Consider the following 25,210-nt stretch of genomic DNA (forward strand, 5'->3'; position numbering starts at 1 on the left):
ACCAAAAACATGTTTCTCACTTGATTTCAAAACAGTTCACACTATGAATGATAAATACCCTCAATATGACACACATTTCATACTTCCTTATTATCAGGATCAAAAGCTATATATAATCCTACACGACAAACCTGGATTTTTGGCCACCACAATTTTGATAACTTGAGCGAAGGACCAAGTCGAATCCGTTTGAAAAACTAATCGACTGGGTGAAAAGTATCCTGTTAGAGAATTGTCCACATGTCACAGCTCATTATTATGCTTAGAGAGACCACACATACATCTAAAGGAATAACTAACAACAAAGAACAACTTGAAGGATAAAGAGACAAAGAACACCACCCCTTCATACTGACCTATATTGGGGTCAGAAAAGTAGGGAGTCATAGTCACTGCATAAGAAGGCTTTGTCTTCAAACTTACAACAACTGAGTAGGATAATCCTTCAGCTGCATTGTAAAGTGATCTAGGATGCACATTCACTGGAGGTGGTTGCATATTCACATTGAGTAATTTGCTTGTTGTGACTGGTTTCACATTTGCAACTGCATTAGGTTCAGAAGCATCAAGAATTCTCTGTCTCACTTCTGATGGCCTAGCATCTACATTTTGGGAGAGATACAAGGCCGCTGCTCCAGCCTGTGCCATAGCAAAAGGCCCAAGAGTTGTTGAGGAGAGCATAGGTCTCCACTCTTGTTGAGGAGAGCACAGGTCTCCACTCTTGTGATTCTAATTAGCATATAAAGATAGAAAATTCCATTTTCTTTAATTTTCAAGTGATGATATGAATATTATTTTGATTTTTTAGGATGTTAACTTCTGTTAAGTGTAACACAACATACAAGAATCAAAGAGCAATAATTGATCACTCATGGGAAAGCTGATCGTGAAGAAAAAGTAAGGAAGAAACCAGCACCCCAACTTCTGAAAGCAGATCTTCTGAGCACCACCAACTTCTGAAAGCAGATCTTCTGAGCACCACCAACTTAGAAAAGCCTTCAGTCTTCCTCTAAGTAGAAAAAGTAATGAGAATTATATCACAGAAAATGATAGATGGGGACTGCATACAAAATGCCTAAGCATGAATAATCTCAGGCAGCACTGAGCAGCTCTCATGAGTGCAGCCATTTCTCTGCACATGCCCTTGCCCACCTTAGCCCGCCTTCCTCTGCCCACCCTTCTGCCCATTTCCCTGCTTCCCACCTTCTCAGCCTACCTCTTCTGCCCACCCTGCTGGCTGTTTCCCTACTGGCCATTTTCCTCAGTCCCACTTTCTTAATCTGCCTTCCTCTTGGTACAGACAGCCTCATCAGCCAGGGTGAGGATACCGGACTTTACATGCATGGATGATGAGCTTTCAGAGCATGTCAAGAAAATCTAGAGGAGCCAAGATTTTAGCATCAGAAACGGCTGCATAGGCCTTCCTATAGCACTTCAGCTTACCAGCAGTGACCACTACCATCAAGTAGCAACTGAGAGGGGACAGGGGAGACTTCGACATAATCAAGGCTCCAGAGGCCATAGTGGTGACAATATTCACGCCACAGTAGCTAGGGCTGATGGATCTGCGTCGGAGGAACTGATTTTTGTAATGAGGGACCAAGATGCTCAACACTTCCTCAGTTTACAGCTCTCCAGATCGGATTGCCATGTTCATGCCCTAACCTAGCCCGCCTAGACCGTTATTATGTGTGGATGAGTGGTGAAACACCCCAAGTAAGAAGTCCACTTACCTGTGTGTCCACCCAAGACTGATACTCACAATTGATAGCCTAAGAAGTACATCCAAGCCACTGAAATCCACATACAACAGCTCCATAAGTGTACACACGTCATGAGAACATAGGTGGGTTCTCAGCTAGCACTCACCACCTAACCGTAGGCTCCAAACTAAGTATATGGTAAGGCACTCCCAAGCTAGAGAACAAGGCACCATGGTATAGCCAGCACCCTCAAAGCCTAGTTATCCACATAGACTGCAAAAGAAGAGCCATGCAAATAATGTCTCCACTTCTTCAAAGCAAGAATCATGAAAAAATCTCTTTTTCATGCATTGGCCATTTAATTTATGGGTCAGTTAGCTTTTTACTTTCAAAAGAAACTGGCCTACCATCCTAGAATAATGCCGCTCCAATACCATAATCATTGGCATCCATTTCAACCACAAAGGTTTTACTTGGAGCCACAATTTGGAGCATAGGAGCTCAAGTAGTCTCATGCTTCAGCTCATTGAAACATTTATCCAATTCTTCAGTCCATTCCACAGGTTTGTACTCACTATACTTGCCTTTCTCCACCCCTTTAGAAAGATTCGAAAGAAAAAAAGAAATGTTTGTATAATTCCAAATGAATGTTTGAAAAAAAATCACAAATCCTAAGTAGGATTTGACTTGGGTGATGGTCTTTAAAATTGGCCATTCACACCTTTCTGATTCTTTCTTTTTTTTTTTCAGAAAGAGACTTCTATTAAGTATGAGAAAAACATACAACAATCACAGCTCTATAAGCCGGAAGAGAATAGAATTGCCCCAATATGTAAGGTGATTTCAACCATTGAGGAGCATCATGATGCCATGTAAGACCTGTGGTACTAGAGGAAAAGAAGATGCCATGGTCCCATTCCCGCATAAATATCACACGCTTCACCTGCGTAGAACGAGAGGGCCTCTTTCTGATTCTTTCATAATCAATATGGGATCCATTAACCATAATAACATGTCCAAGGTACATCAACTCTTGCTTAAAGAAATCACATTTGCTTTCTTTTGCAAATAAGACTTCTCTTTCGAACATGTCTAACACAATCCTTTTTTTCTTTTGCAGAAAGCAGACTTCTACTAAGAATAGACCATACAAAATCACGGCTGGAAGCTAAAACAAAACAAGACCTCATCCCATGTAGGGTGATCTCAGCCAATATGGGGCACAAAGGTGCCAAGACAGTCCTATGGGGATCGTTTTGAGAAAAGGATCCCTTGATCCCACTCCCTCATGAGAACAAGGGTTTTGCTTACGCAGATCTGAATGGTCCCTATATACGAGCCCATGTCGCCATAAGAGTGTGAATGATCCCATGAGGTAATCCACCGCACTAGTGCCTCCCCCATGCGGAAAAGATGTAAGACTTCGGCCATCTGGACAAGCCATTATATATAACCAGCTCATGCATAGCCCCCATCTCCAAGAAGTGTCTACCATATCCTGGTTGGCCCTCTAGAAAGCTATCGAGTCAATTTCTAAGAAGCTGTCGAGTGGGCAAAGTCTAGTCAGAAATTACTTTTCCATATCTCAGCCAAGTCAATTTCTGGGAAGCTATCGAGTGGGCAAAGTCTAGTCAGCAGCCTATTGCCATTCTTTTGCTTGATTTTGAAAAAGCTTATGACAGAGTGGATTTGGATTTTTTGGAGGGCACTATGGCACATATGGGGTTTTCCCCAAATTGGATCAAAGGGGTGTCATGCCTATACAGGGAGGCTCATAGCACTGTCTTAGCTTGTGGGGGGCGCGGCGAGCGTTTTCAGATTTCCCGTTCGATGAGGCAGGGCTGTCCCCTCGCCCCTTTACTGTACCTCATTGTAGCTGAGGCTATGAGCAGGTTTCTTCGGGCTGCCCCTGGTGTTGTGGGTCTCAGGCTGCCTTTATGCACGGAGGAAGAGTTTTTGGACTCTGAGTTAGCAGATGATACGGCATTGTTCCTTGAGGCTTCACATGCTTGTTTATGTGCTTTCCAGACAGCCTTGGAGGCCTTTCATTTGGCAGCAGGAGCTACTATCAATTGGCATAAATCAGTTGGTTTTTGGATCAGTGATTCTCCTCTTGCAGATTGGGGTACAGATGTTGCTTTCACTTGGATTGAGAGAGGATGCTCTGCCAGATACCTTGGCTGTCAGGTGGGCGTTGACATCTCCCCTGCACAACAATTTGCTCCAGTGCTCTTAAGCATTAAAAGCAAACTTCATCTCACTAGAGTAGGAGGAAGCTCGGCTTGGCCTCTAGAGCTTTGATGGTTAACCAAGTTTTGCTAGCCACGTCTTGGTTTATTGCTTCGTGTTGGATTTTATTCGAAACTTTCTTTGGTCAGGGCTTGATGGAAATGCACACACCAAGGCCAGAGTTGCTTGGGAAACCATTATCAGGCCTAAGCAGGAAGGGGGATTGAATATCATTGACCCCAAGGTGCAATGTAAAGCTTTGCTCTGTAAGCTTGTTGTTAGGGGCTTTCTTCCATGCACTGAGCCGTGGAAGGACTTTCTCATGCAGCAGATTACGAAGTGTGTCTCTGTTTGCAGAGGTGACTGGACTCTCAGCTCACGCTTTATTTTTTCTGATGCAGTTCACTGCTCCCTTTCATCCCCCCTTGTTAGATCCCTCCTATGGGCCTGGGATTGCCTGAGGAGTTTTTTGGTACACATCCCCTCGTGTTCAACAAAGGAAGCTAACCAGCAACCCATTCTATGGAATGATTTGATCTTAGATGGGCATGGTAGGCCTCTTGGGGCAGCTATGCATATTCTCTGGGCTGGCTGGGAGACCCTTTGCCCCATAGTGCTGGCTTGGAAGAGGTTTCAGAGCCTTATCGAGGTGCAGAGATTGGATATCACGCAGCACTTGAGAGGTTCTAGCCGGAGGATTGCACAGATTCATGCAGCCATTCCCAACCACTGGATTACTGGATCTTTTTTGGAAGGTCATCATCATTCTTGGTTTGCTGTTTTCTCTGGGACAGGTGTTCCTCTTAAGGTTATGAGTATCTCCTCGCCTAGGGAGGATGATGTACCGGTCTTTTTTTCTGTACAGGATGGATGGCGGCTAGAGAGATGTGATGTGCAAGACCTTATTGAGGGCCCCCAGATTCCTCCAGTCAGAGTTGTTGGTAGGTTAGGGAAGCATGTCTTTGTTGACCCCCCCAAGGGATGATCACAGAGAGTGTTAGCCTTTGGTTGTATGGTGGTTGCCCTATCAGACATTTGCCTTGGGACCCCGGTGAGTGTGAGTGGAAGGATGCTTATAATCCTTTGAAAAGCATGCCTTTTTTCAGTTATACGGTGCGGAATGCCAGACATCTTATCTTGGGACACATTCAGAGTGTCCCTACTCTTACACCCCATTGGGAGTCTTACGGCATTTCGATTGACATTCGGAGGGCATTTTGGCAGAGATTGTGGCACTCTTATAGGAAGCCACATATTTCCTCCTTTATCTGGGTTTCCCTTCATGGTGGTCTGGCCACCAATCAGTGGAGGTCTGTTACTGGTGCTTGCCTAGCATGCCCTAGATGTGCAAGAGTTTTGAAGTCAGTTTACCATTGTTTATGGGAATGCAAGGAAGCACAAAGGGTTTGGTCTGCGATTGCACACCTCTTTGGTAGGATTAAGAGGGATGCTATCATTTCTTTTGGTTCTATCATTTGGTTGACACAGTCTGGGCCTCAGCTAAGGTTCGAGGAGAGTGACAGGAGCTTGGCCATTTTGGTTAGACAAGAGTTGCTCGACAATGTTGTCTTCAGGATTTGCCACTTTCACACTTTGTCCCTCCGGCACAATGGTTAGACAGTTCTTGGGAGATTATTGCTAGCATCTCAGCTTGGAATATCCGGAAGGCTAGATGCACTGAGGCCATTGAGGATACTCCCGTTCTTGTTTCTCAGTGTCTTTGCAGGATTTGGAGTGATATTATTCACACCATTATGGCTACCTGGGCTAGAATCCACGGATCTTCGAGGGCTAGGAGAGGAAGCGCGCCCAGTTTATGAGAGAGTGGGACATTGGTATCTTTTTCACATCCTCTCATTCTGGACCCTATTGGCAGCACAGGGTTCCTGATTGGTTGAGATCTCCACCTTGCTTGGTGTGAAATCTCCATTTTGTAAAATTTTTCATACTTAATAGAAGTCTCGTTTCTGGAAAAAAAGAAGAAAAAAAAAATCTGAAAACATAATGGCATCTCCCTAGAAGTCATATGTCTGCACTTGTTCCCCTTTAGAGGCCTCTCCCTCGTCAAGTCGTTCCCGGCTTCCCAAGCATCTACAAAAGGGGTGGTAGTGAGGCCCATCTGTCTACATATCGTCTCACCGTGCTCTTTTGGTAAGTTGGCCACTTGCAAGCCTGTTACTCGCACATGTAGAGCCCTACATTGGCGACGCTTCTCTTCCTCAAGCATGGCCGTCATGATGGGTGTGGCATTCGGAGTGTGGACTGTTTTTGCTTTTTCACAACCTCAACCCATCTGGAGGTTTCTCCAACCTCTTCTTTGATTGCTTCCATGTCTTTTCAGAGGCCTGCATGCTCCTACCGGAATCCTGATTTGGCCTCTTGAATCTTTGATGTGATTGCCTTCTTAGCCTTCTCTAGCTCCGCCTCAAGTTTGGCATTGGCATCTCACAACTGGGCAATCTCTAGAGCAAGGGCTTCGTGTGTAGCTATTTCTCCTTCCTCTTTGCCATGCTTGTGCATCTATTCCTTGCATAATTCCATACATTTCTCCATGCATGCACCCAGGCATGCGTCCTTCCAGGCTTCCATCTCTTGTCGCATCTCAGCTTGCAGCTGTTTGTACATTTCCTCTTTGCCCTGAATCTCCGTCCTGACAACATGAATCTCCTTTTGATGCCAGATCAATGTCTTGTCTATCAGTTTCTTTTGGTCTGAAAGGGCCTTCTGAGCCTGTTCTTCGATCTTGTTCACTCTGTCTTCAAGAGGGAGCACCATCGTCACAGTTACCCAACTCAAGTTGTGGTCAAGGACACGGGAGAAGACAGGAGCCAGCCCGATGCGCGATGAGGTAATGGCGGGAGTGGCTTCTGGCTGAGGGTTCGACCATTAGTCCGGGGTAGGGGCGTTCTACGTTACTGCACACAGAGAGAGGGCGGCGACAGCGGGCGCATAGAGAGAGGGCAGAAGCAGGGCGGCGGCAGTTACTGCGCACAGAGCAGAGGGCGAAGGGCGAGAGAGAGACTCTACATGTCTGCCTTAAAGTGGCCCAGTCTATTATGATACTGATGGTCTCTTTCTTCCTTCATTTGATACCATGGAGTAAAAAGTCATTGGGTGAGTTAATGCAACCTGTGTGATTTATGCAACCTTTGATACCTGTTTGATAAGGCTGGACAGACTTGGGTCTCTTGGATGCATATTACCACGCCTAAGAGATTAGGGGGAGGAGCTCTGTTGGATGTGCGCATTCAACTTCTAGCTCACCATTGGTCCTTGTTTCATGACTTGTGTCTTGAGACGAGCCTTGGGTATATATGCCCTGCAAACTTATTGTAGAAGTGGATATTCATCAGGGTAAGACAAGAATTGCTGCATCATGGTGGGAGATTTTGAATGGGGCACAAGCGGTCAAGGTGCCTGCTTCTGAGTTGCTTTCACATTTGTTGATCTCTTGGCAAGAAGTCTTATCGCATACTCGTTGGAATCCACCACAGAATAGGCTTCATGCAAACTCCTTGCAGACAGAGCCTTTTATTACCACACAGGTTGTGACTTGGCTAGGGGGTGATGATTCCCGCAAGCAGCTGAACCGTATAACTAGGTTGCACTTGGTGCGGGTGGGTGATGCATTGATACCGAGGCAGGGCCGGGTTTTCTCCTTCCATCGCATTCGGTCAGCATTTCAGGATTCCCAAGTCTTATAGTTTACTATGGAGTGTGATTAAGAAGAAATTAGATTCGTTTCGGAATATTTCGGCCCTCGAGGCTGCTACACCATGGGCTGATTGGATGCTTAAAAAGCCTGGGGATCTTGTGCTAGTGTCTGCTAACCAAGTCTACCATTTCTTGGTTGAGGATAAGCAACAAAGTCTAGCAGGTAGCTCGAAGACACTCGTGGTGGAAGCATACATTGATGGGTGTTCGGCGTTCCAAGATCCCTTTTCAACGGTAAGTGTTTGTTTGGCGGGTGTTAGTGGGAGGTTTACCTACAGGGGATCAATTGTGCAGGAGGAAGCTTGCAGAGCAGGCCTTTGTGTTTTCTGCACCACTCGCGCAGAGAATAGCCACCATTTATTTATGCATTGCCAGATAGCTAAACGTGTTTGGGATTTTGTTTCCCAAGCTTCGTGGTCCATTGCACACACACATGTTTCGGTCGGGGATTCAGTTTTCGGCAATCTTCTAGGTGCAATAGTGGAGGTTAGACTTGTGGATTTGTTTCATTTCTCTAGGTGCAATAGTGGAGGTTAGACTTGTGGCACATATGGCTCACCCGAAATGCATTCATCTTCGATAGCCAGTAGGGTATACAGGGCCATATTCGACCAATTCAGGGCTTGCTGTTGTGGCAGCTTTCTGTCATGGCTTCCGCGCATGTGATAGGCCGAGAGTTGGCCGCTTCTTGGATTCAGATCATCCGCACAGCTCCATTGCATGCATAGTTGATAGAGGTTTTTTTCCCAGCGGCATCGTCACTGTTTGGGAAAATGTATCAGTTGTCTCGACTGTCTACTATTTTTGTCCCCCCTTTTCCTAAGTTTGTCTGTGTTCTAGCCTAGCTGTTAGCCATGAGACCTGTGTACATTACCTTTGCATAATATTACGTTCTTACCTTTACAAAAATAGAGAGAGAGAGAGAGAGAGAGAGAGAGAGAGAGAGAGAAAGAAAGAAAGAAAGAAAGATTTTATTAATGTCTTCCAAAAGACCGAACTCGGCCTATGAGACAAATCGGAGTACCTGTATGGGGTATCCTCTGTCATCCCAACAAAATGAAAAAGTACTGAATAAAAAAGCTGAATCTGGGTGTGCAGGGGATGGAGCTCTATTACTAGGAGAATGCAAAGCTATATGCATGGAGTATACAATCATGATATGCAACCTAGCTAGCTCCATCCTGTACCATACTGGGGGTATAAGATGGTATACATCAGTGAAGGGGGTGTCCACAGCTCCCTGAAGAACATGCCTGGGTGTGCTCTAAAGCGAGCCAGTCGCTCCGCACCCTCTCTGTGAAACTGAGCTCTGATCTCTGTCATCTGTCTCTGGTATACGTCTACGAGAGGCCAAAGTCGGACTATGAGACAAAAAATAATACAACTGTGTTCTTCCGGTCATCGGAAGAAAAGAAAGAAAAGAAAAAGTGTGCATGTGTCTGGATACAACTGTGAATCATCATGATCGGTGGAGCCCATATACAAACAATATAAGGGGGGGTGGGGATGTGGATGGAGTGCTAAGGCAAGATGCATCTCTATATGCTGAAGGGGTAGTACAAGCATGCTATGCAGATCTATGTCTAACTCCATCCAGTGCCATAAGAGGGATATAAGATATCATACATCGCCGATGCTGACGCTGTGAATGGCGTGAGCATGTACCCTGAGTCTGAATGAAAGCGAGCTAGCCTCTCCTGTGTCTCCATCTGGTGTCTCATTCGGATAGCTGCTATCTCTCGGTGAGACGAAGTCGGAGTGCTCTATGTCCAGTCTGTCTAGGTCTCCTGCTGGCTCTCAATTCTTCTCCTCTCTGTGCGGTCACCCCACGTGGTACATCAGCTGGCACTAGCATAGCTCTCCGGAAGAAATCTGTGAGCTGGGACTGTCTCCCACCCCTAGTGGGAGCGGGTGTCTGGAGGAGTCTCTCTCGAGAACTATGAAGCTCTAGTAGTAGTCTGCCAAGCTGTCGCTGGTCCGAGGCCTCCATCAACTGATGTAGTGAAGAGTGCTCCTCAAACAATCCTGCATATCTATCTCTGACCCCCTGGTGGACTCTACATCTACATACAAAGTGATCCTCAGTCTCCACCTCCTCGCGGCATAATCTGCATATCCGCTCAGCTCTGGGAACCCGTGCCGCTCTCCCTGTCTCTATCTCTAGCTGATGTGATAAGACTCGTAGCTGGCCAATAGCAACGCGAGAGCTGTGTGGCATGTATACATCCATGTACCGCGGTCGATGTATAAACCCATCCCCTGAGATGCTCATAAAGTGGTCTCTGTAATACAACATCTTCGGTGGTAGTGGGCTCTCTGGTGCTGTCCATGTCTCCTGTATGTAGTGCTGCCATATGTCCTGTCTCATCACTCTGTTCCTCTCATTGAGAGAGAGGTAACCCCGTGGAGCAGACTGATCATACTGAAAAGGTGGCAACTGCTCAATGTCTATCCCATGATGTGAGAACCACTGTAGCATCTGTGCATACCAAGATCTAGTGTGTCCAGCCTTGGCCATCTGTCTGGATGCCTCAAAAGCTCAGCGGGATAATCTCTCCGTGGGCCTCTCCCTCATCCTGTATATAAAGGAGATCGTCTGGAACAATGCCTCCACTGCCATAGGTGGTGCAGCAAACTCAGCTCGAACAATGTCGTGCGGGATGGATGGTTTGCTGCGTATCATCCTCGAGAGCATCAAGATCTGTGGTCTCTCCAGCTGTACCCATGTGGAGGCTGCAAGCCCTGGTGCCCAAACCGCTGCTGCATACATCAAGGCTGGTGTCACTAATGTATCAAAGAGCCACCCTTTCGTGCGGGGTTCCTGAAAATGTGCCTGATGACATTGACGCTCAAGGCCAGCAAGAGCTGCATACCCCCGGGTCACTCTGTCTTGGACTGCCTGAGCCATGGAGAAGCGTCTAGCTGAGCTAGTAAATGTGATGCCAAGGTAAACATAAGAGCTCACCACCTCGACCCGCCCTCCTGCTAATGTGAGAGTAGTGTGGCTCCTGACTGCGGGTGAGGGGTGGAAGATCATAACCTTGGTTTTCCCAAGGTTCACTGTGAGCCCCTGCTGTGCGCAGAAGTCATCAAGAGCCTTAAGGTGTCTTTGAAGCCCAACCTGCGCGTCGGATACCAAGATGATGTCATCAACATAAAGCATAACATGGACAGTAATACCTGATAGCTCAACCCCAGAGCCTCCTCCCTGTGTGATGTAATCGACCACCTCATCAATATAGAGCCCAAAGAGCGTGGGGGAGAGCGGGCACCCCTGCTTCACACCAATGGTGCTAGCAACTGTGTCAGACAAGCCTCCTAGGCATCGGACTCTCCCAAAGACCTGCTCACATAGCCTGTATATGCCCCACATCATGTCTGAAGGTATGCCTAGTGTTTGTAGTCGCCAAAAGAGGCGCTCTCTGGGCACAGTATCAAATGCCTTGCACAAATCCACAAAGCAACGATAGAGCCGTTGCCTCCGTGCCTTGGCCTGATCAATCAGGCACCTCGATGTAAAAATGTGGTCGATGGTCGAGAAGGCTCGTCGGAAGCCTGCCTGGCCTGCTGCTCTCAATCCCCCATCCTCTGCATGAGTGCTCAGCTCTGCCTCCAAAATTTCCCTATATAGTTTGGCCAATATATGGCCAATCATGATGGTCTTGTAGTTCTCGGGGTCTAGTACATCTCCCGCTTTATGGATCGGCACAATAGTGTGCATCGTCCACTCAGCCGGAAACCCCTCTGACAGAGCTCTGTTGAAGAGATGAGCAAGAAATGGTGCCAATGTATCAATAGCAATGATGAGATGCTCTCCCTGTAATCTTGTATGATCTGTCGCCCGTCCATGTTGGAGTCGGCATATGGCCCTCCTAACCATAGGTGGGGTGAAGAAGGTGGAGACCGTGGAGCATGGCTCTGTGGGCTGTGGTATAGGGGGCTGTGCAGGCACATCATAAAGTCTCTCTGCATGTGTCTGCCAGGTCTGAGGATCGGCAATAGGTGTGGGAGGACGGGGCTCTTTGAGTCTCCTCCAAGTAGCAGCAGCATCTCTGCTCATGAGCATGTGATATGTGTCCCAATACTGAGCCTCCTCATAAGCTCGCTGCTTACGGCGGGTGAGAGTATGCATCCTCCTGCCTGCCTGCCTCTGGGTGATCTCCCCGCGAGCCCTCTGCACTCGGAGATTGCGGTAAAGTTTTCTGCACTAATCATCATACCATCGGTTTTGGGGCATGCTCCCAGATGTAGGTGGCCATCCTGTCTGTATGTGGTATGGGAAACTCCTCGCGGCTGCGGAGTGCAGTACATGTGAGAGCTGGGAGGTGAGCATGGCCATGGGTGCCGATGGATCTAAGGCAAATAGCTGATCATGAACATGATAGTCATACACCTCGGCTAGGTCCTAAGTGAAGTGAAACATAGTGCGTGGTGGCTGTATGATGGGTGGGTGGGTCTCCAGTAAGCTCCTGAAAGTGAGGGATAGGTATGTATGATCCGCCCCAGTGGGGCATGGTGGTACGGTCAAGTGAGACACCATATCTCCTGCCTCCCGGGATCCCATCACATAATCCACTGTACTGCCGCCGCCTCCCACTGGAAAGCAAGTCAACCCACCTGAATCTGGCCACTGAGTCATCCTGTTATAAATAACGAGATGGTGTCGGGCCCCAAGCTCCAGCAAATGTTGCCCATATCCAGTGCTGTCAACTCCTCCATCAGCGGAGATCCAAGTGGTCCCTGTATCCTCTGTAGCTAGCGGCTCTAGTCTCAGGGGATCCTCAAAGTCATAGATCTCGCATTGTCTGCTCTGAGTCCGTGCATTGAAGTCCCCCATCAAGAAGACTTCTCCCAGTGTCGAATAGTGTAAGATCTCCTCAGATAAGACAGAGTATGGAGACTCACTAGCCTCTCCTCCACCCTGCTCCTCGGTGGTGGCAAACCGCGACCCCTTCGGAGGAAAGTAGCAAAGGGCGATATAAATCCATCTGGTCTCTGAGAGGCGTAAGCTAATCCACATGTATCTCGCCTCCGAGTCTCGTGCTACGACTCGAACATGCTCATGTAACCCATGTCTGAAAAGCACTGCAATACCTCCTGAACCTCGGGAGGTGGCCTGTCTCATCCCCTGTCGGTGAGCTGACTCCCACTGATAACCCTCAACCCGTGGTAAGCCCCTCTCCGGGGTCTCATGTGTCTCTGTCATCAAGATGATATCCCGGCCCTCCATCACCTCCTCAAGTCTCCCTGGATGTGTCCATAGGACTCCATTACAGTTCCAGATTGCTATGTGTATCTCTTTGTCTTCATGCTGTTTCCTCCGTGTCTCATAGGCCAGATGGCGCTATTCGACCCTCTTCCCATCAATGTAGATGTGACCATCCCTATAATGTGCCTTCTTCCCTTCTTTGCGTGCCGCCTTGATCTTCGGCATGCATAATCTTCTGTGCTCCAGCTGCATCCATGTGAGGTCATCATCAAAGTAGATGGGGTCCCCTGCTGGCAAGCTCCTCAAGATAGCCCGTCTTCTCATAAAGCTCATCCTACTCTCCTCGTCCGGGAACTGTAGCACTAAGGCCTTGCCTTTGGTGGAGTCCTTTGGGGTTGTCCTCCATACTCTAGTGAATGGGAGCGGCTCATCCTCCTTTAGTCCTACCTTGGTACATAGGTTCCGCCCGTCGATCTCGGGCGTGGAGGTAGTGCTCTCTGGTATCCCTGTGACTCGGATGTTGAGGCGCCGGATCCGTCGCATCTTCTCTTCATCAAGAGTAGACTGCATCATGTGTACATCTTCTTGTACCTCCTTCTTGATATTCTTCTTCATCACTTGTACATCTTCTTGCACCTCCTTTTTGATGTTCTTCTTCATCACTTCTACCCATCCTTCGCGGGCCGCCTCCATTTTCCCCTCGATTGTGTGGGTGAGGGTTTTGGTGATCTCTTCTTTGATTGCCTCTTTGTCCACCTCAAGAGTCTCTCCTTCCTCCCGTGGACGATCGCGTAAGGATGCCACTTCGCCCTTCAAAAGGTTGATTTCCTCCTGCATGGCGAGCTTTTCCTTCTCCCACTCCTCTTGCATGGTAAGCTTCTCTTCCTTCCATATTTCCGCTTCGGCCTCCAGCTTCCCCATGCGCGTCAATAAGTCCTTCTTGATGGCGGTGATGGTGCTGTCCAATGTCTTCTTCTGGTCCTTGATAAGATCCCTAAGGATATGATCAAGCTGGCTGATTTTGTCATCTACAGACCCTCCCATTGTAGAGGGAGGAATGTTTGAAAGGAGCAGGTAAATATGTGGGAGAGAAAGAGAAGAAATGGATGAGTTCAAGTTTCCATTATGTTGCTGCCTTGGGGGCCTGAGCAAGGGTGGGTGAGAAAAGGGCAAGCGAACAGGTGTGATGGAGAGAGAGAGACGGGCTACACAAGCAATGGAGGGTAGGCCAGCACAGCGCGAGCTGGGCAGTGCCAGGCGCAGCACAGCAAGCGTGCGCAGCGAATCAGTGACAGAGAGAGATGGGGGACGCAGGCAGGCAGTGCGAGGGGAGAGCGAAGAGCGAAGAGGGCAGCGGGAGGGGGGGGAGGGGGGGGGCGTAGGTAGGCAGCGGGAGGGGAGAGCGAAGAGTGAAGGGGGCAGCGGGAGGGGTGGGCGCAGGAAATGAAATGAAATGATATATTAACGTCTTCAGAAGGCCAAAATGACCTATGAGACCAAAAAGGTTACAACAATTGGTGGATCTGATACAATGTCTGTGTAAGAAAAGCTAAAAACAACTAAACAACTAACTGAAACTGAAACAACTATGAGGAAAAGTATGGTACCAGGAGCTCCCAATGGATAACATCTGGGAGGAAAACTCCAGCAACAAAAGTAAGCATCATACACATCACTATCCAAAGATGTCTCTCATCGGTCGATGGCGGATATCCTCAATGTCCTCCATGGTGAGTACTCTGACTGGACGTCTCCCATGCCGTGCCAGTATGGTCCTGATCCTCTGTTGTAGTCTCCGCCGGTGTCGAGATGGGCCTCTCATCTTGGGGTGCCTGGACCGCCCCAGCTCTATAGCCTGATCAATCAGTGTACCTCTAGTGCGGCTATACTCTGGGGCTAGCTGCAATGCCTGCTGGCTTGACTGCTCAATCTCTGGTCGAAAGAAGTCTGTAATCTGCCTCTGTAGGTGTCTCTCCCTCTCTGATCCCCTCCCTCTCAAGAGACCCTCTCTATGTCTACGCAGCTCCAACAAGTATAAACCGAGGCATCTCTGATCCTAGTATCTCATGACTCTAGAAAGTGGTCCGAAACCCGCTCTAAACAGGCAATGGAAACGGCCTCGTATCTCATAATATACTGGACAGTGACATATGTAATGTAACTCTGTCTCTGGCTCCATCTGGCACAGCTGACAAATCCTGGCCTCAGCTGGTACTCCTCTGAATCTGCCAGTCTCAATCTCTAGCTGGTGTGAGGATGTGTGCATCTGACCAATAGCACACCGTACCCCTTGAGAAAGATGAGTATCCATGTAGCTGGGTCTAATCACAAACCTATCCTGCGTGAGCTGGAGAAGATGATCTCTATAGAAAGCCATCTTCGTACCAAGCGGCTGTATCCATGTCCTCCTAGTGTCCAGCTGAATCAAGTCCTGCCTGATAAGTCTGGTAATCTCTGCCTGTGTGAGAGAGAGGGAGGGTGCATCCAGGGAGTACTGAAATGGAGGTAGCCTGTCCATACTAAAGCCATGCAACTGGAACCAAGCTGTCATCTGTGCATACCAACATGATCCGTCACCCTGTGATGCCAACTGTCATGAAGACTCCAGGGCTAAGCGAGCATGAAGCGTCTCTATCAATATCTGAGTGAGCTCATCTAATGGCCGTCCCGGCTCCTCGGCACATAAGCATCTGTATATCTCATCCGTGTACACGGTGTCAGTCTCCCTCGTAAAGGTATAACGAGTGTGTGTGGAGACCTGTCCCAATGGAGCGGTGCTGAACTGAAATGTGAGAGTGAAGGACAAGATAGCATGATCCACTGCTATTCCAACCGGCCTAGTGCCTACCATAAAATCCTGAAAAGAGGGAATGAGACTGGGCTAAGCCATAACATAGTCCACTGTACTAGCACCATGCCTATGTGGAAAGCAAGTGAAACCGCCCGATGTCGGGAATCTCTGTAGGCCATTCAGGATGGCCAATCCATGTGCAGTCCCCATGTCTATCAAATACCGCCCATACACTGTATGTTCCTCATCCTATGAGAGTCTAGATAGGCCCATATCCCTAACATCAAGCTCCTCAACATCTCCTCTGAGGTATCATAAAATACTGTCTGGTTATGGGTTAATGTCTACGAGAGGCCAAAATGGCCTATGAGACCAAAAAATGATATATTAACGTCTTCAGAAGGCCAAAATGACCTATGAGAGAGAGAGAGCGAGAGAAAGAAAGAAAGAAAGAAAGATTTTATTAACGTCTTCCAAAAGACCGAACTCGGCCTATGAGACAAATCGGAGTACATGTATGGGGTATCCTCTGTCATCCCAACAAAATGAAAAAGTACTGAATAAAAAAGCTGAATCTGGATGTGTAGGGGATGGAGCTCTATTACTAGGAGAATGCAAAGCTATATGCATGGAGTATACAATCATGATATGCAACCTAGCTAGCTCCATCCTGTACCATACTGGGGGTATAAAATGGTATACATCAGTGAAGGGGGTGTCCACAGCTCCCTGAAGAACATGCCTGGGTGTGCTCTGAAGCGAGCCAGTCGCTCCTCACCCTCTCTGTGAAACTGAGCTCTGATCTCTGTCATCTCTCTCTGGTATAGGCGTGGTGTCCGAAAGCCAGGTGTCCTCTGTCTCCTGCGGGCTCTAAGTGTCTCTGCTCTCTGGAGAGTAATTCCCTGCCGTGTAGGGGCTGGGAGGGGTATGGATCTCTGAAAAAATGTAGTAATCTGTGTCTGTCGCCCCCCCTCTGGAGCTGTCTGAGCCTGTAATAATGTCTCTCTGTGGCGCTGTATGTCTAGAATGTATCTCCCCAGTATGCGCTGGTCTACTGCCTCAAAGATCTGGCGTAGGGAATGTGGCTCTCTGAATAAAATGGGATATCTCTCTCTGATGGCTGTATATGCTCTGCATCTGCATACATAATGCTCCTCACTCTCCACCTCCTCTCTGCACAATCTGCATACCCTCTCCTCTCGGGGGATCCGTGCTGCTCTGCCAGTCTCAATCTCCAATCGGTGTGATGAAACTCTGAGCTGACCAATAGCCACTCGGGAGCCGTGTGGTAAAAAGCCCTCCATGTATCTAGGCCTCTCTATAAATCCATCATCAGTGATACTCATGAAGTGATCTCTGTAGTATAGCATCTTCGGTGGAAGAGGCTGTGTAGGCGATATCCATGTCTCTCGTGTATAGAGCTGCCATAGATCCTCTCTCAATACTCTGTTCCTCTCACTATGAGAGAGACGGATATGTGGTGCATCCCTGTCATACTGGAATGGTGGTAGATGATCCATGTCTAGGCCATGCTGTGAGAACCAATGTGTGACCTGTGCATACCATGATCCTCTGTCTCCTGCCTCAGCCAACTGTCTAGATGCCTGAAAAGCTCTGTATGATAATCTGTCCTGTGGCATCTCTCTGAATCTGTCTAGCAGGCATATAGTCTGAAATATGGCCTCTACCATCATAGGAGGCGCAACAAACTCTGCTCGGGTAATGTCATGAGGTACTGACGGTTTGCTGCGTATCATGCGTGCCATCATGAGTGCCTGTGGTCTCTCTATCTGTGTCCACCAATGGGTAGCAAGGCCTGGCGCCCATACTGCTGCTCCATACATCAATGCCGGTGTGACTAATGTGTCAAATAGCCACCCCTTCGTCCGGGGCTCCTGAAAATGCGCCTGGTGGCACTGTCTCTCTAGCATAGCCAATGCTGCATATCCCCGTGTCAATCTAGCTCTGGCTGCGGAACCCATGGTAAAGCGTGTGGCTGCTGCAGAGAAGGTAACCCCTAGGTACACGTATGATGTCACCACCTCCACCTGGCATCCTGCGAGAGTGAATGTCAGCTGACTCCTGCCCTGTCTCGATGTATGAAAGACCATAACCTTGGTTTTCCCAAGGTTCACAGTAAGACCCCTCTGTGTGCAGAAATCATGGAGTGCATGTAGATGCTGTTGTAGACCACCGGGGGACTCAGACACTAATACAATATCATCAGCATAGAGCATAATATGTACTGAGGTACCTGCTAAATCAACTCCATCTCCGCCTCCCCGTGTAATGAAGTCAGCCACCTCATCAATGTATAACCCAAATAGCGTGGGGGAAAGTGGGCATCCTTGCTTCACACCAATGGTGCTAGCAATAGTCTCGGACATACCTCCTGGACATCTGACTCGCCCAAAAACCTGCTCATATAATGCATAGATGCCCCATGTCATATCTGCTGGTATGCCAAGAGACTGCAGGCGCTGAAAGAGCCTCTCTCGTGGTACTGTGTCAAATGCCTTGCGGAAATCCACAAAGCAGCAATAGAGCTTTCTCTTCCTCACTCTGGCCTGATCAATCATACATCTCAAAGTGAATACATGGTCAGTGGTAGAGAAAGCTCTCCTGAAGCCTGCCTGCCCTGATGAGCGTAAACCTGCTCGCTCAGCATATAAGCTAAGCTCCTGCTCCAGCACTGCACCATAGAGTTTGGCCAGCACGTGGCCAACCATAACCGTCCTGTAGTTGCTCGGATCGAGCATATCCCCTGTTTTGTGAATCGGCACAATGGTGTGCATCGTCCACTCCGCAGGCAAACCCTCTGCTAGTGCCCTGTTAAACAGGTGTGCAAGAAAAGGAGCTAAAGAATCTACTGCATATATGAGATGCTCACCCTGCAGGCCCATATGGTCGGCGGCCCGTCCATGCTGTAGGCGGCGGATAGCTTCCTGTACCATCGAGTGGGTAAAGAAGCTAGCTGTGGTAGGTCGAGGCTCCTGTGGCTGAGGTATAGGTGGCTGCTGTGGGGCATGGTATAGACCCTCTGCATATGTGTGCCATGTCTGTGGGTCTGCAATAGGTGTCGGGGTCCGGGGCTCTCTGAAGTGCCGCCATGAGACAGGGCTATCTCTACTCATGAAGAAATGAAAGATCTCTAGCTCCTGTATCTCTGCGAAGGCCCGCCTTTTGCGGCGAGTAAGTCTCCTCATCTCTCTCCTCGACTCCTGCTCTGTGATGGCTCCCAAGGCTCTCTGTATGCGGAGTCGTGAGTATAGGGCTCTGCACTCGTCATCATACCATCTGTTCTGGGGCATAGTCCCAGGTCTCGCAGGCTCTCCTGAGTGTACACGATGTGGGAAGCTCTGTAATGCAGCCGTGTGTAGTAGTGATGCGAGCTGGGCTGTAATGGTATCCATAGATGCCAGGGGATCCATGAGTAGGAGCCCATCCTCTACTCTGCCAGTGTATATGTCTGCCATGTCATGTGTGAAGTAGATGGTAGTGTGTGGCGTCGGTATGTGGGGGGCTGGTGATACTGGTGATCCGGCTAGTGAAAATGCCAAGTATGTATGATCTGCCCCAATAGGACGAGGTGGAATGGAGAATGAGGTGACAAGCTGTGATGCCTCCAAAGACCCCATAATGTAGTCTACCACCGTGCCTCCGGTCCGTGTATGACCCCCATGTGGAAAGCATGTCAGCCCTCCTGATCCCGGCCACTGTAGCATCCCGTTATAAATAACGAGACGATGCCTGGCTCCCAACTCTAGTAAGTGGTCCCCATAATGTCCTCTGTCTGGTCCAGTGTCCTCTGATGCCCGACTAGCCCCTATCTCCTCTGGATCCACAGGGTGGAGGATCTCCATGTCATCATAGTCATACACCTCACACTGTCTGCTCTGTGTGTGGGCATTGAAGTCGCCCGTAAGAAATACTTCTCCTAGTGTAGAATAATGCATAATCTCCTCTGACAGACAAGTGTATGGCGAGGCTCCTATCTCCTCCTCCTGTGGCATGTCCTCTGTAATGACATAAGAGGATCCTGATGGAGAAAAGTAACATAGAGCTATGTATATAACCCTGTCCTGTGAGAGCTGTAAGCTGATCCACATGTATCTGGCCTCTGGATCCTGTGCTACCACTCTCAGTCTCCCCTGTAGCTCTCGTCTGAATAGGACTGCTACTCCCCCCGACCCTCTCGAGGTACCCTGGCGTGTGGTCCTCCTGTATGCTGACTCCCACTGGAATCCCTCTACTCGAGGTAGCCCTCTCTCTGGGCTCTGATGTGTCTCTGTCAGAAGTATGATGTCTCTCCCCACCATAACATGCTCCAGTCGTCCAGGCTGCACCCATAGTGAACCATTACAGTTCCATACTGCTATGTGTATCTCTGTCAGTGGCCTGGTCTGTGTCCCATAGGCCCCAAACCGCTAATCCATGGGCCGGCCATCAATGATGACCCGACCATCTCGATAGAAGGCCTTCTTGCCTTCTCTCCTCGCGTGTAAGACTCGTGGCATGCAAGTTCTCCTATGCTCAAGCTGCATCCTCGTGAGATCATCATCCAAGAAAATAGGAGCTCCCTCTAAACCCCGTAGTATAACCCTCTTCCTCATGAAGGTGACCCTCTCCGTCTCTCCTGCAAACTGTAGGATGAGGGCTCGCTTGCGTGTTGAGTCTTTCCCGGCTCTCCATGCTTTGGTGAAGGGGAGAGGGTGCTCTTCCTTGTAGCCGAGCTTCATGCATAGAAGCTGTCCATCTTTCTCGGGAGTGGAGTCGGGTGTCTCGGCTATACCTGTGACTCGAATGTTGAGGCGGCGGGCATGCCTCATCTTCTCCTCCTCAATGGTGGTGTGAATGATTTGGTTTTCTTCCCTTTGAGTTTCCTCTCTCACTTCTTTACGGATGTTCTTCTTCACCACCTCGACCCATCCTGACTGCTTGGCTTCGAGCTTTCCTTCCATGTCCTTTGTGATCTCCTTGGAGATCTCTTCTTTGATGGCCGTGAGAGTGTTGTCATTGATCTCCCCTTCTTCCTTCTCAGCATTCTTGATGGCTACCATTTCCACTTTCAATGCACTCACCTTCTCCTTGAGTGCCGTGTTCTCTTGTTCGAGGTTCGTGACCCGTGCTTCGAGAGCTATGATGTGCTTGTGTAGTTTGTTTTCCACCTCATTGAGGTTGGAATCGGATGTCTTCTTGTTCTCCTTGATTAATGCCTTCATTGCCATCTCGCGGGCCTCGAGTTTCTCTTGGAGACTCGGGGCCATTCCTCCAAATCACTCTGCAGTCCTTCCCACAGGCAGGGAGGAGAGAGAGAGAGAGAGAGAGTTATGTTTCTGCCTTGGGGGCCTGAGCAAGGGTGGGTGGGGAAAGGGGGCCAGAGAGGCGAACTGGGCAAAAATGCGAAATGGCGGGGACAGAGAGGCGAACTGGCCAGCGGGGCCAGAAGGGCGAAAATGCGAAATGGCGGGGGTCAGAGAGGCGAACTGGGCAAAAATGCGAAATGGCGGGGGCAGAGAGGCGAACTGGGCAGCGGGGGCAGAGAGGCGAAAATGCGAAATGGCGGGGGGCAGAGAGGCGAACTGGGCAAAAATGCGAAATGGCGGGGGCAGAGAGGCGAACTGGGCAGCGGGGCAGAGAGAAAGAAAGAGAGAAAGAAAGAAAGATTTTATTAACGTCTTCCAAAAGACCGAACTCGGCCTATGAGACAAATCGGAGTACATGTATGGGGTATCCTCTGTCATCCCAACAAAATGAAAAAGTACTGAATAAAAAAGCTGAATCTCGGTGTGCAGGGGATGGAGCTCTATTACTAGGAGAATGCAAAGCTATATGCATGGAGTATACAATCATGATATGCAACCTAGCTAGCTCCATCCTGTACCATACTGGGGGTATAAAATGGTATACATCAGTGAAGGGGGTGTCCACAGCTCCCTGAAGAACATGCCTGGGTGTGCTCTGAAGCGAGCCAGTCGCTCCGCACCCTCTTTGTGAAACTGAGCTCTGATCTCTGTCATCTCTCTCTGGTATAGGCGTGGTGTCCGAAAGCCAGGTGTCCTCTGTCTCCTGCGGGCTCTAAGTGTCTCTGCTCTCTGGAGAGTAATTCCCTGCCGTGTAGGGGCTGGGAGGGGTATGGATCTCTGAAAAAATGTAGTAATCTGTGTCTGTCGCCCCCCCTCTGGAGCTGTCTGAGCCTGTAATAATGTCTCTCTGTGGCGCTGTATGTCTAGAATGTATCTCCCCAGTATGCGCTGGTCTACTGCCTCAAAGATCTGGCGTAGGGAATGTGGCTCTCTGAATAAAATGGGATATCTCTCTCTGATGGCTGTATATGCTCTGCATCTGCATACATAATGCTCCTCACTCTCCACCTCCTCTCTGCACAATCTGCATACCCTCTCCTCTCGGGGGATCCGTGCTGCTCTGCCAGTCTCAATCTCCAATCGGTGTGATGAAACTCTGAGCTGACCAATAGCCACTCGGGAGCCGTGTGGTAAAAAGCCCTCCATGTATCTAGGCCTCTCTATAAATCCATCATCAGTGATACTCATGAAGTGATCTCTGTAGTATAGCATCTTCGGTGGAAGAGGCTGTGTAGGCGATATCCATGTCTCTCGTGTATAGAGCTGCCATAGATCCTCTCTCAATACTCTGTTCCTCTCACTATGAGAGAGACGGATATGTGGTGCATCCCTGTCATACTGGAATGGTGGTAGATGATCCATGTCTAGGCCATGCTGTGAGAACCAATGTGTGACCTGTGCATACCATGATCCTCTGTCTCCTGCCTCAGCCAACTGTCTAGATGCCTGAAAAGCTCTGTATGATAATCTGTCCTGTGGCATCTCTCTGAATCTGTCTAGCAGGCATATAGTTTGAAATATGGCCTCTACCATCATAGGAGGCGCAGCAAACTCTGCTCGGATAATGTCATGAGGTACTGACGGTTTGCTGCGTATCATGCGTGCCATCATGAGGGCCTGTGGTCTCTCTATCTGTGTCCACCAATGGGTAGCAAGGCCTGGCGCCCATACTGCTGCTCCATACATCAATGCCGGTGTGACTAATGTGTCAAATAGCCACCCTTCGTCCGGGGCTCCTGAAAATGCGCCTGGTGGCACTGTCTCTCTAGCATAGCCAATGCTGCATATCCCCGTGTCAATCTAGCTCTGGCTGCTGAACCCATGGTAAAGCGTGTGGCTGCTGCAGAGAAGGTAACCCCTAGGTACACGTATGATGTCACCACCTCCACCTGGCATCCTGCGAGAGTGAATGTCCGCTGACTCCTGCCCTGTCTCGATGTATGAAAGACCATAACCTTGGTTTTCCCAAGGTTCACAGTAAGACCCCTCTGTGTGCAGAAATCATGGAGTGCATGTAGATGCTGCTGTAGACCACCTGGGGACTCAGACACTAATACAATATCATCAGCATAGAGCATAATATGTACTGAGGTACCTGCTAAATCAACTCCATCTCCGCCTCCCCGTGTAATGAAGTCAGCCACCTCATCAATGTATAACCCAAATAGCGTGGGGGAAAGTGGGCATCCTTGCTTCACACCAATGGTGCTAGCAATAGTCTCGGACATACCTCCTGGACATCTGACTCGCCCAAAAACCTGCTCATATAATGCATAGATGCCCCATGTCATATCTGCTGGTATGCCAAGAGACTGCAGGCGCTGAAAGAGCCTCTCTAGTGGTACTGTGTCAAATGCCTTGCGGAAATCCACAAAGCAGCACTAGAGCTTTCTCTTCCTCACTCTGGCCTGATCAATCATACATCTCAAAGTGAATACATGGTCAGTGGTAGAGAAAGCTCTCCTGAAGCCTGCCTGCCCGGATGAGCGTAAACCTGCTCGCTCAGCATATAAGCTAAGCTCCTGCTCCAGCACTGCACCATAGAGTTTGGCCAGCACGTGGCCAACCATAACCGTCCTGTAGTTGCTCGGATCGAGCATATCCCCTGTTTTGTGAATCGGCACAATGGTGTGCATCGTCCACTCCGCAGGCAAACACTCTGCTAGTGCCCTGTTAAACAGGTGTGCAAGAAAAGGAGCTAAAGAATCTACTGCATATATGAGATGCTCACCCTGCAGGCCCATATGGTCGGCGGCCCGTCCATGCTGTAGGCGGCGGATAGCTTCCTGTACCATCGAGTGGGTAAAGAAGCTAGCTGTGGTAGGTCGAGGCTCCTGTGGCTGAGGTATAGGTGGCTGCTGTGGGGCATGGTATAGACCCTCTGCATATGTGTGCCATGTCTGTGGGTCTGCAATAGGTGTCGGGGTCCGGGGCTCTCTGAAGTGCCGCCATGAGACAGGGCTATCTCTACTCATGAAGAAATGAAAGATCTCTAGCTCCTATATCTCTGCGAAGGCCCGCCTTTTGCGGCGAGTAAGTCTCCTCATCTCTCTCCTCGACTCCTGCTCTGTGATGGCTCCCAAGGCTCTCTGTATGCGGAGTCGTGAGTATAGGGCTCTGCACTCGTCATCATACCATCTGTTCTGGGGCATAGTCCCAAGTCTCGCAGGCTCTCCTGAGTGTACACGATGTGGGAAGCTCTGTAATGCAGCCGTGTGTAGGAGTGATGCGAGCTGGGCTGTAATGGTATCCATAGATGCTAGGGGATCCATGAGTAGGAGCCCATCCTCTACTCTGCCAGTGTATATGTCTGCCATGTCATGTGTGAAGTAGATGGTAGTGTGTGGCGTCGGTATGTGGGGGGCTGGTGATACTGGTGATCCGGCTAGTGAAAATGCCAAGTATGTATGATCTGCCCCAATAGGACGAGGTGGAATGGAGAATGAGGTGACAAGTTGTGATGCCTCCAAAGACCCCATAATGTAGTCTACCACCGTGCCTCCGGTCCGTGTATGACCCCCATGTGGGAAGCATGTCAGTCCTCCTGATCCCGGCCACTGTAGCATCCCGTTATAAATAACGAGACGATGCCTGGCTCCCAACTCTAGTAAGTGGTCCCCATAATGTCCTCTGTCTGGTCCAGTGTCCTCCGATGCCCGACTAGCCCCTATCTCCTCTGGATCCACAGGGTGGAGGATCTCCATGTCATCATAGTCATACACCTCACACTGTCTGCTCTGTGTGTGGGCATTGAAGTCGCCCGTAAGAAATACTTCCCCTAGTGTAGAATAATGCATAATCTCCTCTCACAGACAAGTGTATGGCGAGGCTCCTATCTCCTCCTCCTGTGGCATGTCCTCTGTAATGACATAGGAGGATCCTGATGGAGAAAAGTAACATAGAGCTATGTATATAACCCTGTCCTGTGAGAGCTGTAAGCTGATCCACATGTATCTGGCCTCTGGATCCTATGCTACCACTCTCAGTCTCCCCTGTAGCTCTGGTCTGAATAGGACTGCTACTCCCCCCGACCCTCTCGAGGTACCCTGGCGTGTGGTCCTCCTGTATGCTGACTCCCACTGGAATCCCTCTACTCGAGGTAGCCCTCTCTCTGGGCTCTGATGTGTCTCTGTTAGAAGTATGATGTCTCTCCCCACCATAACATGCTCCAGTCGTCCAGGCTGCACCCATAGTGAAC

The 25,210-nt window shown here is 49.2% G+C and overlaps 2 protein-coding genes across 2 annotated transcripts in view; both read right to left on the reverse strand.

The window, feature by feature from the left end:
• LOC147605212 (uncharacterized) overlaps positions 1-25,210 on the reverse strand; it is a 227,846-nt gene that overhangs the window by 71,925 nt on the left and 130,711 nt on the right. The window contains exons 8-9 of the mRNA XM_086794043.1: positions 357-639; positions 132-221 (exon numbers count right to left, since the gene is read on the reverse strand). Coding sequence (XP_086650169.1) covers positions 132-221; positions 357-639 — 373 coding nt within the window. The remainder of the gene's footprint in view (positions 1-131; positions 222-356; positions 640-25,210) is intronic.
• On the reverse strand, positions 12,871-13,905 carry LOC147605213 (uncharacterized). Its single transcript, XM_086794164.1, has 2 exons — positions 13,492-13,905; positions 12,871-13,446 (listed from the first exon to the last, which is right to left on the reverse strand). The coding sequence occupies exons 1-2, from the start codon at positions 13,897-13,899 to the stop codon at positions 12,991-12,993; spliced, it is 864 nt and encodes a 287-aa protein (XP_086650290.1). The 5' UTR covers positions 13,900-13,905; the 3' UTR covers positions 12,871-12,990.

This window comes from Cibotium barometz, chromosome 60 (genome assembly GCF_041138505.1).
Source record: "Cibotium barometz isolate CiBa-2024 chromosome 60, ASM4113850v1, whole genome shotgun sequence".
Taxonomy (NCBI): Eukaryota; Viridiplantae; Streptophyta; class Polypodiopsida; order Cyatheales; family Cibotiaceae; genus Cibotium; species Cibotium barometz.